Here is a 16,546-nt window from a genome sequence, read left to right on the forward strand (position 1 = left end):
TGCGATAAGGTCAGGGAAACCACTAGGCCAAAAGCCGGGTCTAACCGGTATAGGACTGACTCATACACGGGCACTGTGAACAAGTAAAAAACAAGTCACCAAAACAAACCTGCAATAATCACTACCAGGCCTACGCCGATTCTCCACTCTCCTAGGGGGTCGTTGCTGACTACGCAACTCGGGCTTCGTCCTAACTATCCAATAGTTAAGCCCAGAGTGCCTAAAACACAGTGAGTTACACGACGACTTGCCAATAAAAACCACAACGCGAGTTATCCCCAGGCGGGGTCTACTAGGCCACTATAATCCAATACACAACTCTATTGCCCAAGCTAACAATCAAACAGTTCACTCAATAACAATACCATATAATAGTACAAGTATACTATAGGCAGAGTGACAAAACCTCTAGTAGCTGGTCTCAATAAATACCAAGCCAAACAAGCAAAGCTAAATATCAATTGCACTACTATCAAATTATTGAGTTACTTAGTAGCAGATAAATAAATATTAAATACGTTCCAAACACTAGATAAATATATTATCTGATAGCCGGTACTCCGCTATCCAAGCTACCAAGATAACGTGTTGGATTACTAAACAAGCTGTTCAGGTTAAATTAAGATAATCAAATGATTAATCAACAACAACCCTACTACTGCTACTGCTACTGTTACTACCAACTTTATATTACTTAGCTGGGCTTCTGTTAATAGGCTAATAATATTAGCTACTAGCCTACTGGCCACGTGCTTCCAACTATGCACGCTAAATCGTGCAGCCTAGGTTTGTCGGGCCTCACAGTTATTAGTAATATAACCAACTCTTGGTACAACGCAAAATAATATCTACTACAGTCAATAAAATATATTATTTGCGCTTTAGCACCTGCCCAGAACCGTCAGGAATATACCTTGATATTATTCCTGACTAATAAATAAATCCTAACTACCGTCAGGCTTTGACCAGTTTGGTTACAACTAACTCTCGCAATAAAATCAGATATTAATATTATCAACTCTTAAACCAAAATGTAAGGAACGTCGTCCACTCACCAATAGTGGGTCTGTACCCAACTTACACCAACACTCGGTGCGATCACACCACCAACGTACTCCGACACCACTGTCACGTACACTCCTCTCTACGTACCCCACCGACGTATCCCAGTCGTCTCCACAAGACACCTCACTATCCTCATTGTCCGGGATCCACGACTCGAATGTCTCTGTCCTAGACTGTCCTGAGAAACTAGGATATCCCAGGCTTATCGACACTGATAAGCCGGGTCAAAGGGCGCTCGCTAGCTTCGCCGCCGCCGCTTGCTGATGCCAGCAATAGGTGCGCGGTCAAATAGCAAATATTTACCCCCCTAGGAAAAATAACTCGTTACAAGGTAATACCCAATTTTTACCCCATAAACCCTGTTTTCATAGTCTGATCATGGTGGTTCGTGAACTTTTTAGAATCAATTTAGGTTTACACGTAAGTGGTGATCGATTTCGATTGGACACTCCAATAGACCCAATGGGCGAATGAACTTTACCTTGATTCGCCTATTGTGTCTTATGATGATTGGAGTGTCCAATCAAAATCGATCACCACTTAACATCTTTTATGTGTATTTACTTTCTTTTGAGTAACAGTATAAGCGTAAATATATGTTGGAAGTGTTTTAAGACGTTTCTTTCATTTACTTTCCGTTTACACGTTTAAACAGAATTTCCTCTAAATTGGATGATTTTTTTAGTTTTTGTAATCAAGGTAGATATATAAATTTGAACGGATAGTTATTTTGACCTCTGGGTACATCAAAAGGAAAAAGCATTTCATTCCTGATGGGTTCCTTACCATGAAAATAGCCCTAATAATAATCCTAGCCATGATTCCAAGGGTAATAGCTTATTCCCTGTGTATGGGAAACTCGCTAAAACTATAGCTACACAAATTAACAAAAAATAATATAATGACTACCAAATTTCTTATTCAATTTCTATTGGACCATTTTAGAGCTACAGAACCTGTTCTACCTACTAACAATTAATTTACACTCACTGACATTTTTGATGTGGTTCAAAGTATGATATGTTTACTTGCATACTCTAAAATACCTCAAAATTAAATTTTCAGAATATTTCCTCTAGCACATTTTACAACTCTACTGAACAAGTAATAGTTGTATATTTGCAGAGAGATGCCATACATGATAAGGGAATGTTTGTTAACCAGTGTTGGTTAAACTTTTGACAAAACAGCTTGTGATACGGAAGTGTGTATAAGTTACTTCTTTAAAAATCAATATTGTTAAAAGTTTGTTTATATAAAAATAAGAATGATTATTACTCACAAAAAGATTTTGATTTTGTCTCTCAAGCGTAGCTATTGCTTTGTTAAACGGATCAATATTCAATTAATAGGCCTACAGCTAGGCCCAACTAAATCGTACACTGACTTGGGTTTCAACATTGACTTTTATTGTCAATTTCAGTTTTAGTTACAGTCTTAAGATTTTTTTATTTCATGCAGCAAAAATATAACAATCTTTGTTCTTTTTTTAGTGAAAGGTTGGAAACATAAAATATGTCTCAGCGTTGGATTTTCGATTGACATTGGGGTTCGATTTAATAATGAACGATTATTTTACACAAAAAAAGGAAACTCTAAAAAATACAGCACTAACCTTAGTTTTTACTTTTGAAAAATAAGGCCAACTAACGGGCTGAGTAAATACAAATAAATAAATAAACAGAACTAATAAAGCTGTTACTTTTGTTTTTACCTTCAAAAATAATAAAAATCTTTATTCCAGGTCTGCATTATGTTGCTGACACATTATGATGTGTATTTAATTGACATGTATCGAATTAAAAAGGATGAGGACAAAACTACTTATTATTACTCACTAAGAGAAGCTGATTCTTAAACCAGGACCACTTGTTAGTCATAAATCTTTAAATGGCAAAACTAAACAAAAAACTATATTAATCAACAATAAACTAACATGTTTTTTTTAATCATTTGATTTTACAATAATTGTAAAGAGGATTTTTTATTTCATAAATTCCTTACATGGATACAAAATTGGAATCATAGGTGACACTATTAAAACTGTACACAACTTTAAGTCAAACACTTAAAAATGTTTGTGTTAGTTGAATTATGATCTTACAGTTATTTGGTAGCGGTGTGATAACAGTAACTATATGACAGACTAAGATTTAAGTAAATACAAAGATAAGTGCGAGGCTAAGGCTGTGATGAGGTGAGGTAGTCAATTCTCAACATGGACGCAAGTGTGAGGTCCATGGTACGGATGCCGCGGGCCAACCCTAAGATCAAGGCCAGCGCTGTTTCAAGATTGTTTTTCTTGTAAGTACAATGATTTTTAAGAAACGTTTTCAATTTATTGATAAAGTTTTAAAGAATGTAAATAAGTTACTAGGCTTTAATATGCACTTTACTTTAACTATGCACATAGTATTACTACTTACATTACGTATAATACTGTTAAAGCAATGTAGGATTAATTTTCATACTAAACTGTTATTCAAACCTACAGCAACTATATTACCAAGTATAGTCCATTCACTAAATTTAGGCAGTTTCAGGGGGTTCCCCCCACCACTTTTCTTCTTGATGTATGTTACAGCTTGACGGTTAGAGCTCACTATAACAGCTGACCAGCTGTTTCAAATCTGCTTTTTGCAAATTTGCTGCAAATTTTGGTGGAGGGTATGGAAATGTTTCCCCTACAACTGCCAAAATTTATGAACAGAAGCATGTTAATTCTACAACTGAAATTTACTTGACTTTCCCGGTGTACCGTAGTTGGTGACGATGATTTGTTAATAAGCTTGTAAACATGAAAGATAAAACTGTTGCATAGAACAATCCAACAGATAGTCTTATGTCTATCCATACACTGTAGTTGTTTTAATTTATACAGGTGGATGATAGATATAATTCGACAAGGCAACAAAGAAGATTTTGAAGAAGATGACATTCCTGAAGCTATGCCAGATCATAAATCTGAATTCCTTACAAATGGTCTTGAAAAGTATGTATAATTTATTAGTAGAAACTGTTTAACAGATTTAAAATATACTAGTATACCCTTAGCTCGAAATTGAGCAATTGTTACAGGAGTGATTTTATAACAGAGTAAATTAGAAATAAACTAGCATATTAAAAATATAGATAACTCTCATTATTATTTCAGATTAATGTATTAGATTCTACTTATTAAATACCTATTAAGTATCTTCTGGAATTACTAACTCTGTTAAAAAAGCTCTTAAATATTTAGACTATTGGACATATTTTATAACTTTTCGGGAGCTGACTTTGTTCATTGTTGTTTTACAAAATAGTAACAAATATAACTATTTCTTCGATTCTAAAAATCTGTTTTCATAAATAGTGTGTTTTATCCATATATAAATCCCAAAGTACCCTTGAACTTTTGAGAAAACTAAGAGTCACTCATCCATAAACCATATACTGTACTTGAAATGTTCCTCATGACAAGAAACCTTGTGCAAAACCATCCATTATTTCATAAATTGCCTTTAAAGGACATAATTCCTTTCTAAAGGGAACTTATACTTATTTAAAAAAAAATACCTTAGCTGTACTTATTTGTTTGTTATTCTTTCAAATTATTACCTCAAAATCAGGTGTGATCATTAGTTTGTATTACTGTATTCTGTTTTGTTTATTTCAGCTTAACTTAACCAATCAATAGTTTTATTAATACTTAATATGAAGTCAAACGGGGTGAAGCCCAAGGGTAAAAGCTAGTTTACATAATTTTCCTTTGTTTAAGTACTTATCTCTCCTATAGTTATTCTTTAATATGAACTAGTGTACATGTTGCTCGAATTCGAGCAATTGCAAAGTATTACAGGAGTTATTTCAAAACGAATAACGGTCATATTTACAATGAGTTTAAAAGAGCCAACTCAAAGATAACCGGTGTGTAACTCAGACTATGTTTATCTTCGTTATTGATAAACCTAAAGCACTCCAGCCGGTTTTCTCCTTCTCTAAATGCCTCGCTATACATGCAACACAGGTAGAGGGCCAATTGGGAACGAAAAGTCGTTTTGGGGTAGGCCTAGTGTTAGGGCGCATTTGTAACCTAATAGTTGAGATTGTCCAGGGTCAGGTGCTGACTGTGGATGAGTTAAACCTATTACGCGCCACTGTTCTGTAGCTGAGGTCGTTATCACGATTACGCCATCTGTCTGTTTCGTTGTCGTCGCGTTGGAGGCATTTAAAAGATTAAACAACAACTAAACAAATTATAGCTACACAAAACAACGATAAACGCATAATTTTAAGTTACAATCATGCTAGCACGATCCGTCATAGCGACACAAAACAACGATAAATACACAAATTTAAGATACAACCATACTAACACGATCATCGATCTCTATTATCCGTCTTGGGGTTATGTTTACACAAACTCAAATAGTAAATAAATGTAGCCTACTCAATGCGTTTCATTGAATTGAAAAATAAATAACAGCAATTAAATTATACAGCTGATCAAAATGTAAACAATTATGTTCTCCATAAGGATAACATGGGAACTTTCAAAGCCACTGGGGCAGAGCCCAAGAGACGCTTTCAAAAATGTAAGGTCAGTTTGCAAATCTACGCGACGTGCTCTTTCCAATGAGACGTCAACTGTTAAAATCGGTTAAGAAATGGCGGAGGAGTTCAACTGACAAAGTTTCATGTAGCGTATCTATATATACTAGTGTAAACGTTGCTCGAATTCGAGCGATTGCAAAGTATTACAGGAGTTATTTCAAAACGAATAACAGTCATATTTACAATGAGTTCAAAAGAGTCAACTCAAACATTACCGGTTGGTGTGTAACACAGACCATGTTTATCTTCGTTATTGATAAACCTAAAGCATTCCGGCCGGTTTTCTCCTTCTCAAAATGCCTCGCTGTACCAACACAGGTCATTGATAGAGGGCCAGTTGAGAACAAAAAGTCGTTTTGGGGTAGTGTTAGGGCGCATTTATAACTTAATAGTTGAGATTGTCCAGGGTCAGGTGCTGACTTGATGAGTTAAGCCTATTACGCGCCACTGTTCTGTAGCTACGGTCGTTATCACGATTACGCCTCCTGTCTATGTTTCGTTGTCTTCACGTCGTAGGCATTTAAAAGAAAAAAACAACAATTAAACACATTATAGCTATACAAAACAACGATAAATCCACAAATTTGAGATACAACCATACTAACACGATCCGTCTTGGGGGTTATGTTTACACAAACTCAAATACTGTAGTAAATAAATGTACTCAATGCGTTTCATTGGATTGAAAAATAAAATAAATAACAGCAATTACAGCTGATCAAAATGTAAACAATTGTGTTCTCCATAAGGATAGCATGGGAACTTTCAAAGCCAATGGGGCAGAGGCCAAGGGACTTTTTCAAAAATGTAAGGCCAGTTTGCAAATCTACGCGACACGCTCTTTCCAATGAGACGTCAATGGATAAAATCGGTTAAGAAATGGCGGAGGAGTTCAACCGACAAAGTTTCATGTAGCGTATTAATTATATAGATAAAAGGCAAAGCCCTCACTGACTCACTGACTGACTCACTCACTCATCACTATTTCTCTTACTTCCCATTTACCTAGGAAGCTGAAATTTGGTACACTGATTCTTTAGGCTTTAAATAGGAAAACTAATTAGTTTTGATTCTGATCGGACTCTCGGGCTCCGCCCCAGTGGCTCTGGAGTTTCCCATGTTAACCTTATGAGTACTCATATTTAAATGGAATTAATGAATCTTAACAGCTGTTTCAATTAAACAAGTTGGTTCTGTTCTATGATGTTCAATAGCATTAAAGGTACAAGGATTACCAACAGGGTGCAGCACTAATATTTTTTTAAATTTATGACAACAGCTAATTTGCAACCCAAAGGTGAGTGAGCGTAGCGAACGAGCTAACCTGAAGGCAAGTGAACGCAGCGAACGAGCTCCAACGTAAAGGTGAGTGAGCGTAGCGAACGAACTTCAACCAGGGCGTGCGAACGAGCTCACTTATGAAGTTAAACAGGGCAAAGCCCGAGGGTACAGCTAGTTAATTATATAGATAGCCATTTTAAAGTGGAAAACACATTGACTCATATACATTCAATGAATTCCAACCCAATTCTACTATTTTTTTTTTCAATGTAGAATAAATATCTCTAGCAAAATTTAGCTTTTATGGTGGGCATTATAACTACTCATCTATTAAATACTGTTTTTATCTAGTAATCTTAAAGCCAGGTTTTCCTAGGCGCGGAAGTGGAGAGTGGAGAGAGGAACGCGGAGAGCGGACTCCACTTGTCTTAGGTAATTTAATGTTACTGTTTTCCTAGAAGCGTAGCAGAACACCATGTTAATCTCTTTTCTGCTCTCCGCGTTCCTCTCTCCGCTCTCCGCTTCCTCGCCTAGGAAAACCCAGCTTAACTATGAGATCATTGGTTAACAAACTTAGTCATTATCATTTATCATTTTAATTTTTTAGAAAATGGGAGGAGGAGAAGAATAGAGCATCAATTCACAAGCGATCCCCTAGCCTGACAAAAGCCATTATCAGGCAATTTGGTCTGCAGTTTCTTTACATGTGTTTGCTGTATCTTTTGAAAGATCTAATCTCTGCGTAAGTATAGCTGCCAAAAATGTTTCTAATTCTAATTCTAATTCTAAAATGTGAAATTTTCTATGTTTCTTGTATTGTGCAAAGACTTTCTTAGCCAAACTTTTAGATATCCTGGATACAAACACAACTACAGTTGACTCCCTCTTATCCGGACTCCTCGGGACCAAGGCCAGTCCCGACGTCCCCAAAAACTCGTTAAAACGGACTGTTTACTGTGATATTAGACTTAAATTTAGAGTATTGTATTTAGAAACGTGATCACTGGTCTCAAATCTTTCCCACGAGAACAGTCGTTTCAGTACTGCCCACTTCCTGCCAATCTAGTCCGGTTAAACCAATGTGCATTTTTAGAATAAACCATGTAAGAATAACAAAAATTGTCCGGTTAAAGAGATGTCATTTCCGCCGAGTGTAGTCCGGTTAAACTGATGTCCGGATAAGAGTGAGTCTACTGTATTAGTGTCGTTAAACCGAAATCAATGCTAGGGGTGAGAGATCTTGATGCCGCCTTCAGGGATTCCGAACTGGTAAAAACCTCTGTTCCTATGGGTGATCTGTGCTCTGGGAGTTAGAGACACAACTAAGTTACTAGCTGAGGGACCTCTCAAGATTGGGTGGGTAAAACTTTGGGTTTAGAAAAAGCTTGTGACCTCAAGACGTTTTAAATGTATAAGTTTAGACTACATACAAATTCACTGCTCTCATCCGAATCAAATTAAAAGAAATTCAGTTAACAACCTTTTTGCTCTAAATCATTGGGTTATTGATAAATTGTCCTAGCTTTGAAACCAGCTGATCTTGGTAACAATGCTAACATTTCATTCATTCAACATTCTTTAACCTTGAAAGTTGAAATACACATCGTAGAAATCTAATCTGAAATCATCTGTTGTAGACTTTAGGAGTGGACATCAATAAACAATTTTAAGGCCAACTACAAGTTCTTTTATCCTATCATTCATCATTGTGTCCTCAGTGCTCTAAGTCCCTACTTGCTCGGTGTCCTGCTTCACTTCTTCAAGCCGGCCTCTACTCTCTCTCAGTCCGATGCACTGCTCACCGCTACCACCCTCTCTCTCACTACTTTCATCGTTGGACTGATCACTGTCCATTTCATGAACTCTGCACAACTATTCGCCATCCGAGTCCGAGCTGCTTGCATCTCTATGGTGTATCGCAAGGTAAACATGTCAAATTATATGTTTTAGCTTTGACTATAAAAGTAGACACAGTGCCGTATTTAGGATCTATGAGGGGTGGCTCACCCCAGACAGGTCCCACTGATCTCATTCTTCAGTACCTGGAGCATAGGGGGCCTAGAAATACACCGTGATATTGTTTCAAATTAATGACCTCAATGTGGCTAAGCCATGAGACTGTACATAGCAAATGTTTTTATTTAGACCTACTATGTACAGTCTCATGGCTTAAGCCCCCCATACACTATCGAACATGCCACCCGACCTGACAACCTGACCTGACGACGGACCCATCATCCAACCTGACTTATGTCGGGTGTTTCCCACACACTATCGAGGATGTTACCCAACAAGTCAGGTGAAATATTAGTTCTGAGATGGATTTTGAGACGACTGTTAACTGTTTCAGGGGGATTTTTAGCGATGATTTTAGGGATTTTTAGAGCCTATGGAACTAGGCTCTTAAATTTTCAATTTTATTTTTAACGAACTTTAAATCGAACTCTGGATACAGTTCCTTGCACTTTTCCATCAGGATATCGTGCCCCTATGTGCATGTTTGTTGCAATAGAGTTTACTTTTGACATCCCACAACGCCTTCTGGTCTCTGTAGAGTTAAATAAATTCTGACCAGAACTGTTTATTATTATTAACATTTTTGTTTATTATTACAATTACACACGGTCCAACATGTCAGGCGGACGGCTCGAGTCGGGTGGTGCTACTGGACCGAGCATCCGACCTGACATATCCGTCGAGCATGTCGGGTTGGAACCCACACACTGTCCAATATGTTCGACAAGACGTCGGATCCCGACATGTCCGTCCAACATGTTGGATAGTGTATGGGGGGCTTTAGCCACACTCAATCCTTTGTTTTCAACTGTCCGACGAAATAGACCTAGTAGGCTAGAAGATGAGCTAATAAATAATTCAATTTTTTTAGCATAACAATAGGGGTGTGTGTGAAACATTTTGGCCAAATCAGGTCAAAATCGGGTTGCTTTAGAAATCATTGGTTTTAAAAAATACAATTGTTGCAGTAATCGGTTTCAGCAATAAAGCCGGGATTGTGAACACCAAACAAAATTGAAAATAAAACGAAAAAGTCCCTTGGAGTCTCAACAAAGTCTTGGACATCTTCTGCGATCACGGAGATATCATTTTTGACTTGGCAAAGCAGTGAAACCAAACCAAAACCATGAACATCTCTTGTAACCACAGGAAAATCTTGATCATCTTACACAGTAGCAGAGACTTCATAGTTCTTTCCCACAACGATGGCAAAATTGTAATTTTTATAGCGCAATCTTCGCAGACGCCTATGTTGAATGTAAGAATAACAACGCTGCAAAAAATTTGAGCCTCCTAACATATTACCGATGAAATTCATTTTTCAAGAGAAAAAAAAGTTCCTAAGTACTGTAGCCCCAAGTGAGGCCCTCTCCTAGGCCGAGGTCCCTGGACATTTTCTTAGTCTGCAGGTTTTCTGTGGCGGAGGTATTTTTGCATTGCTAAAGCTTGTTGTATTGTTATTGAGAATAAACATATTGTATTAATTGTACATTTATTTTCAGTGTTTGAGACTAAGTCAGTCTGCCATGTCGGAGACCTCCCCTGGACATATCATTAACCTTGTCTCTAACGATGTCGCCAGGTAATCTGATTGTATTGTTTAAGTCAAATTATTGAGCTGTATGGGATGTGATTAAGGAAGAACGTGAATTAGCAAACTTCAATGGAATACAAGTCAAAATTAGCTGTACAATTCTTTAGGAACCCTGTTTTGGAAATTAAAAAAGAATAATGATTTGAACATATATTATTATGATATATATTTTTTTATAATTAATTTAATTTAAATAACATTTTATCACGTGCTCAAGTTGCAGACCAGTTGAGCATACCATCCTGAGTCACAATCATGTCATTGGTCAATGAGTTTTATTGAAGTAGTATGATGTTGTTATCTGATGATGTCATAGGTTTGGTTGCAATCACGGTAGACTATGATAGGCTAATGACTAGACTACAGGAAGTATTAACGATTTTGCCGCGATCATGGAAGACGACAATGACGCCTCGGTGCCTCGGGAGATGCCGTGCCAAGCTAAAGTGTAAGTTTAGGTGGCAATACATGTGATAATGTTTTTAAAGATTATTGGGAGAGGGGGCCCTGCGATCCAATTTTCCGGGGGGGGGGGGGGGGGCGGTCTCTTATCGTCGTCACTGTGTTGCCTTGACAGGGATCTCTTTCATAGACACCGTACATAATGGATGGGGTACATGCCATCTTTTTTATTGGTTGATTGATTGATTGATTGAAACATTGGTGTTCCAGATTTGAGCTGGTTACGTACATGATGATGCCAATGCTTAGTGCTCCGTTTTTGTCCGCAATTCTAATATATCTAAATTACCAAATTGGAGGACCAGCCAGTTTAGCTGGTGCCGCGGCTCTTGTGATAATTCTCGTCATACAGTGTAAGTTGGAATCCATAACAATTGTGGTAATTTAATCATTCAACTATCCATTAAAAGTACTTTAAAATCTTGATTTACATGATACTTGTTTCATACAAGAAGTCTGCAGGTTTTTCGGTGGTGGGGGTGTAAATTTTTATCACCTGTTTAGTTGTACATTTTGTTTACATTTTACTCAAGCATAAGACTAAATAAAAGTTTGTTTGCTTCTGCTTGCTACCCGATCATAGCAGAATCACAATTGCTTGTCCTAGTTAATAACATACCTGTCTCTAAAAGCTGAAAACTGTACAGCTCTCATTGGGTTCTTAATTTTGTGTTATGTCTAACCATGTTAGCCAATTGTGGCTTGGACCTAGAACAAAGTTTTATTTGATATATTTACCATGCAGCTAAACAAAAATGAGACTGATGTGATGAGGATTGTGTTAGTCTGTAATCTTTTTCATGATATGTATATAAATTAGAAAACCAGAAACTTAAAATTAAGACTATAGTCATAAAAAATGAAATATATATTTAAAATCAAATAGTTTTTTTTTTATATTTCTCTGTGGTATTGACGCTGTCTTTAATCATTGGTCAGCTTGATTTGATAGATGTAGAAAATCTGTTGCAGTTGCCAACGCGAAGTTCACTGCATATTACCGTCTAAAAGTAGTAAAGCGCACAGATGAGAGGGTTCGGATGATGGATGAAATAGTGCTGGGTATCCAGGTGATCAAATACTACGCTTGGGAGAAACCTTTCCAGGCCTTCATTGATCATGCGAGAATGTAAGTTGGATTATACATTTTCAGTTGTTGTGAGTTGAAGTAAAAGTGTTCAAGACTTTTCCCCCTTGATCTGCATTTAACATGTGTATATTTATTTATCATATGTTATTATTTCTTTCTGTTTACTTTTTCATTACATTGTTTTTATTGCTCAAGTCAACATGGTTTCTTTTTATAATTATAATTTTTCCATTTCCCAATCCAACATTTGGTCCTAATTCGCAGCCGGATGAAAACCTGGTAACTATATTCATTCCTTGTTACCCCATTTATAATCTAAATGTTCTACTCAGTTCCCTTACAGTCCACTATTAATTTATTGTTTTTGAAGTTTACCCGATTATAATCTTTTTGGACTCAGATCACGATATGAAATGAACTCTTTACTTACTTTAATACTATATTTTTGGTGCCAATCAATCAAACAAGCTCAAGTTTATTAACTTTTTGTGCACTTAATAGACTATACATTCCTCCTTTTAGTTAAAAACTTGATTGAAAGAAAATTATTATCTGTATCTTTGATGTACAATTCATTGTTTTGACTTCAAACTGAGATTTTGTGTTTACTCAAGACCTTTTTATATTGTGTGTGCTGTTGGTAAATTTTGTGTTCTACTACTTTAATGGCTCCTAAAACTTCTGATTTTAAGTCATCCACATACACTCGCTCAACATCTCTAATTAAAACTCGTTTTAATAAGCTTAAAGATACTGTTGATGAATACTCTACCTCAACGGAACAACTCACCCCTATTCAAATTAAACAACTAAATGCTCATTTAAATGAAATTCGTAAAAGAAAAGAAGAATTCGACAACAATGTGCAACGGGTCTTAGTCTTAGAAGAGGATCCTATCTCTGACGAGACATTGTCTCAAGACCTGGATGAAATTGAAAGTTTATTTTCTCATATCGTGGCTACTATTGAGTTCTTAATGTCCCATCCTGAACCTTCAAATTCTGCTATCTTAAGTGACTCTTCTTCCGTTTCTCTTCACCAAACACCGATTTCGCAAGCAGTACACCTTCCAAAATTGGATTTACAAAAATTCTCCGGTGACCCACTAACTTGGACAAGTTTTATAAATTTGTTTGATACTGCAATACACCACAACGCATCGCTTTCCAGTGTCATGAAATTTCAGTACCTCTTAAGTGTACTCAACGAAGAACCCCTCGACTTAGTCAAAAGTTTGAATCTTACTGAAGCTAACTATTTGGTTGCATATAATCTCCTCCGTGATAGATATCACAATGAACGCCGCTTACAATCTTTGCACCTCAATCACATTTTGGACCTTCCTACCATTAATGTATTTACTATAACAGGACTTCGCCATTTTGTAAATTGTTTCACTGAACACACGCAAGCTTTAAAAGCTTTGGAATGTGACATTACAAATAATAATCCCCTTCTCTCCGCACTGCTCCTGCGTAAGATGGATGCTGATTTACGCAAAAAGCTTGAAATGTTCCGGTCTTCAACCGAAAATCAGCCGAATTCTCACTCACTTCCCGAGGTCAAAGATATAATAAAATATCTGAACACTGAATGCTCTCAGGCTGAGGATGCAAATCTACACAGCGCTCCCACACTGAATAAAATTAATAACACTTTTGCTCATGCACCCAAAGACACTACACAAAAGCAAGTACAATTTCGCTCAAGAAACGTTGCTATGGCCACGACCCACACTTCCCCCCATCAGTCATCTCACTCAACAGGCATTAAAAAACCGACTCATTGGCAGTGTTTTGCATGTAACTCAAACGAACACAAGATCTATGCCTGCAGTGTGTTCCAAAATAAATCTCCGCATGAGCGACATAACCTCGTCAAAGAAAATCATCGCTGTGTCTCGTGTCTAGGCCATCATAACCTCAAAGATTGCCATTCACAAACTTCATGTCGTACATGTAACAAGAAACATCACACTTTGTTACATTTCCCTGCACCTCTTGTTGATCAAAATCATTTTAAGCCTGTCAATGCAAATGTGAGTTACCCACATGAGCCTACTCAAACCTCAATGACGTCAACTTCACAAGATCACTCTCAGCCACCTTTTAAAAGCTCCACTATACTCTTGGGAACTTTTTTGATAAAGGTCACTTCAGTTCAAGGCACATCTCATGTGTTCCGTGCCTTACTTGACTCCGGCTCCATGTGCGACTTAATCACCGAACGAGCAGCTCAACTTTTAAACGCTCGACGCTACAAGTCAAATGTTCAACTTTCTGGACTTGGCCAAAATGCAACTAAGAGTAATGGGCAAACTTACCTCAATCTTGAAACTCTTTCTGGATTTCTCATATCTCCGCAACATCCAATGCTCATTTTAGACAAATTGACTGACGACTTACCTCGTGTTCCAGTCTCTCCGGAAGTGTTATCGCTCACTAAACGGTTTTGTCTAGCTGATCCATCATTTCACCTGCCAGGACGCATTGATATCGTGCTTGGTTGCTCTCTCTTCCCTAAGTTACTAACTCATGAAAATTACTCTCTTGGCCAACATATGCCCCACGTAATAGGAACTCATTTTGGATACATCGTGATGGGTTCTGCACCCTGTGAAATACCAAGAAATTCCACACCAAATTTCATCAGTCACACCGTCTCCCTACATTCATCCAATGATGTTGACCTTCAGTCCTCACTTCAGCGATTCTGGACTCAGGAAGAACTTCCAAATCGTCAAAAGAAAACTGAAGAAGTACTCAGAACACAAACCTACGTTGACGACATCATCACTGGTGCGGATACTGAGGAAACGGCCTTGAAATTTCAAGATCAATTGGTCAACCTGTTACGAAGAGGAGGATTTGAATTACGTAAATGGGTCTCCAACTCTGATCGTCTTCTACAAGCTTTCCCCAAGGAGCATCTTGAGACTCCCGTCTTTCTCCAAGATTCTGAACAGCCACACTTCACAATACTTGGCCTACATTGGTCTCCCCACTCTGACTGCTTCACTTACAACCTTAACTTCCCTATGGACCCTCATCCATCAAAACGTTCGATCTTGAACATCATATCAAAAATCTACGATCCTTGTGGATTTCTCGCTCCCTGCATCATGCAAGCAAAATGTTTTATGCAGTTACTATGGACCACAGGCTTATCCTGGGATGATCCCCTGCCCACTAACCTCGCCGAAAAATGGCATTCATTCCTAATCGATATTCAATATTTATCTCAAATTTCTATTCCTCGAGCGTTACAGTTTTCCCTGTCATGCACCGTAGAATTACATGGCTTCCCAGATGCGTCAGAGAGTGGCTACGCTGCTGTCGTATATTTCCGCTGTCAGATGTCTAATGGTGACACCATCATTTGCCCAATAATCTCAAAGACTCGTGTCTCTCCTCTCAAAAGAGTAACTCTTACTCGCCTTGAGCTTTGTGCTGCTCATCTTCTCGCGCAATTAGTAGCACATTGTCATTCGCTCTTCTCAGATAAAATTGCCATAAAAAATATGTATCTATGGAGTGACTCCTCAATAGTCTTGACATGGTTACGGACTCCACCCTACAAACTCAAGACATATGTAGCCAACAGGGTTTCTCAAACTCAAGAACTTGTTCCCATCGACTCTTGGCGACACATATCAAGTACTGATAATCCTGCAGACTGTGCGTCAAGAGGAATTTCTGCTTCCCTACTTGTCAACCATCCGCTCTGGTGGACAGGCCCTCCTTGGCTTAAGCTCCCCAATTGTTATTGGCCTACCTCGCACTTCACTCCTGAGGACCTCTCTTCGTCAGAAGAAATCAAGAAGACACCTTTGGTTGTTCTTACATCGGCACCTCAAAAGGAGTGGGAACTTCTTTCTGCCTACTCATCGTGGAACAAACTCCAACGCATTGTCACTCTTCTTAACCGCTTCATCCACAATTGTCATCATCAAAATGACCGTCTCAGTGGTTCTTTCCCATCGTCTGAAATCTACAAAGCTTGTCTCAAGATATTTCAACATGTTCAACAAGCCACCTTTGCAGATGAAATAGTGTCCCTCCAAAAGAAGCTTGACTGTTCCACCAGACTACAACGTGAAACGCCATTTCTTGACTCTGGTTAAAGCACTTCGTTGCTTTAAGGCGGGCAGTATGTTCAAGACTTTTCCCCCTTGATCTGCATTTAACATGTGTATATTTATTTATCATATGTTAAAATTTCTTTCTGTTTACTTTTTCATTACATTGTTTTTATTGCTCAAGTCAACATGGTTTCTTTTTTATAATTATAATTTTTCCATTTCCCAATCCAACAAAAAGTGTATAAAATATTATTAGAAACATAAAATGTAAAATATAGATTTTGTTAAAATATTGTTATAAAATGTTATTAAGTCAGGGTCAACGCTGGGGTGGAGTCAGAAAGGATTTCAGAAAGGATT

General features: G+C 37.6%; 1 protein-coding gene across 1 annotated transcript in view; it reads left to right on the forward strand.

The window, feature by feature from the left end:
* Positions 1–3,289: 3,289 nt before the first annotated feature.
* Positions 3,290–16,546, forward strand: part of LOC128991300 (ATP-binding cassette sub-family C member 4-like) — a 48,031-nt gene continuing 34,774 nt past the window's right edge. Inside the window, exons 1-7 of the mRNA XM_054414079.1 lie at positions 3,290–3,369; positions 3,947–4,057; positions 7,550–7,684; positions 8,661–8,865; positions 10,461–10,540; positions 11,225–11,367; positions 11,987–12,143. Coding sequence (XP_054270054.1) covers positions 3,305–3,369; positions 3,947–4,057; positions 7,550–7,684; positions 8,661–8,865; positions 10,461–10,540; positions 11,225–11,367; positions 11,987–12,143 — 896 coding nt within the window. The 5' untranslated portion in view covers positions 3,290–3,304. The remainder of the gene's footprint in view (positions 3,370–3,946; positions 4,058–7,549; positions 7,685–8,660; positions 8,866–10,460; positions 10,541–11,224; positions 11,368–11,986; positions 12,144–16,546) is intronic.

Source organism: Macrosteles quadrilineatus, unplaced genomic scaffold (genome assembly GCF_028750875.1).
Source record: "Macrosteles quadrilineatus isolate MER2022 unplaced genomic scaffold, UCM_ALF_1.0 Scaffold_4__1_contigs__length_99947679, whole genome shotgun sequence".
NCBI lineage: Eukaryota > Metazoa > Arthropoda > Insecta > Hemiptera > Cicadellidae > Macrosteles > Macrosteles quadrilineatus.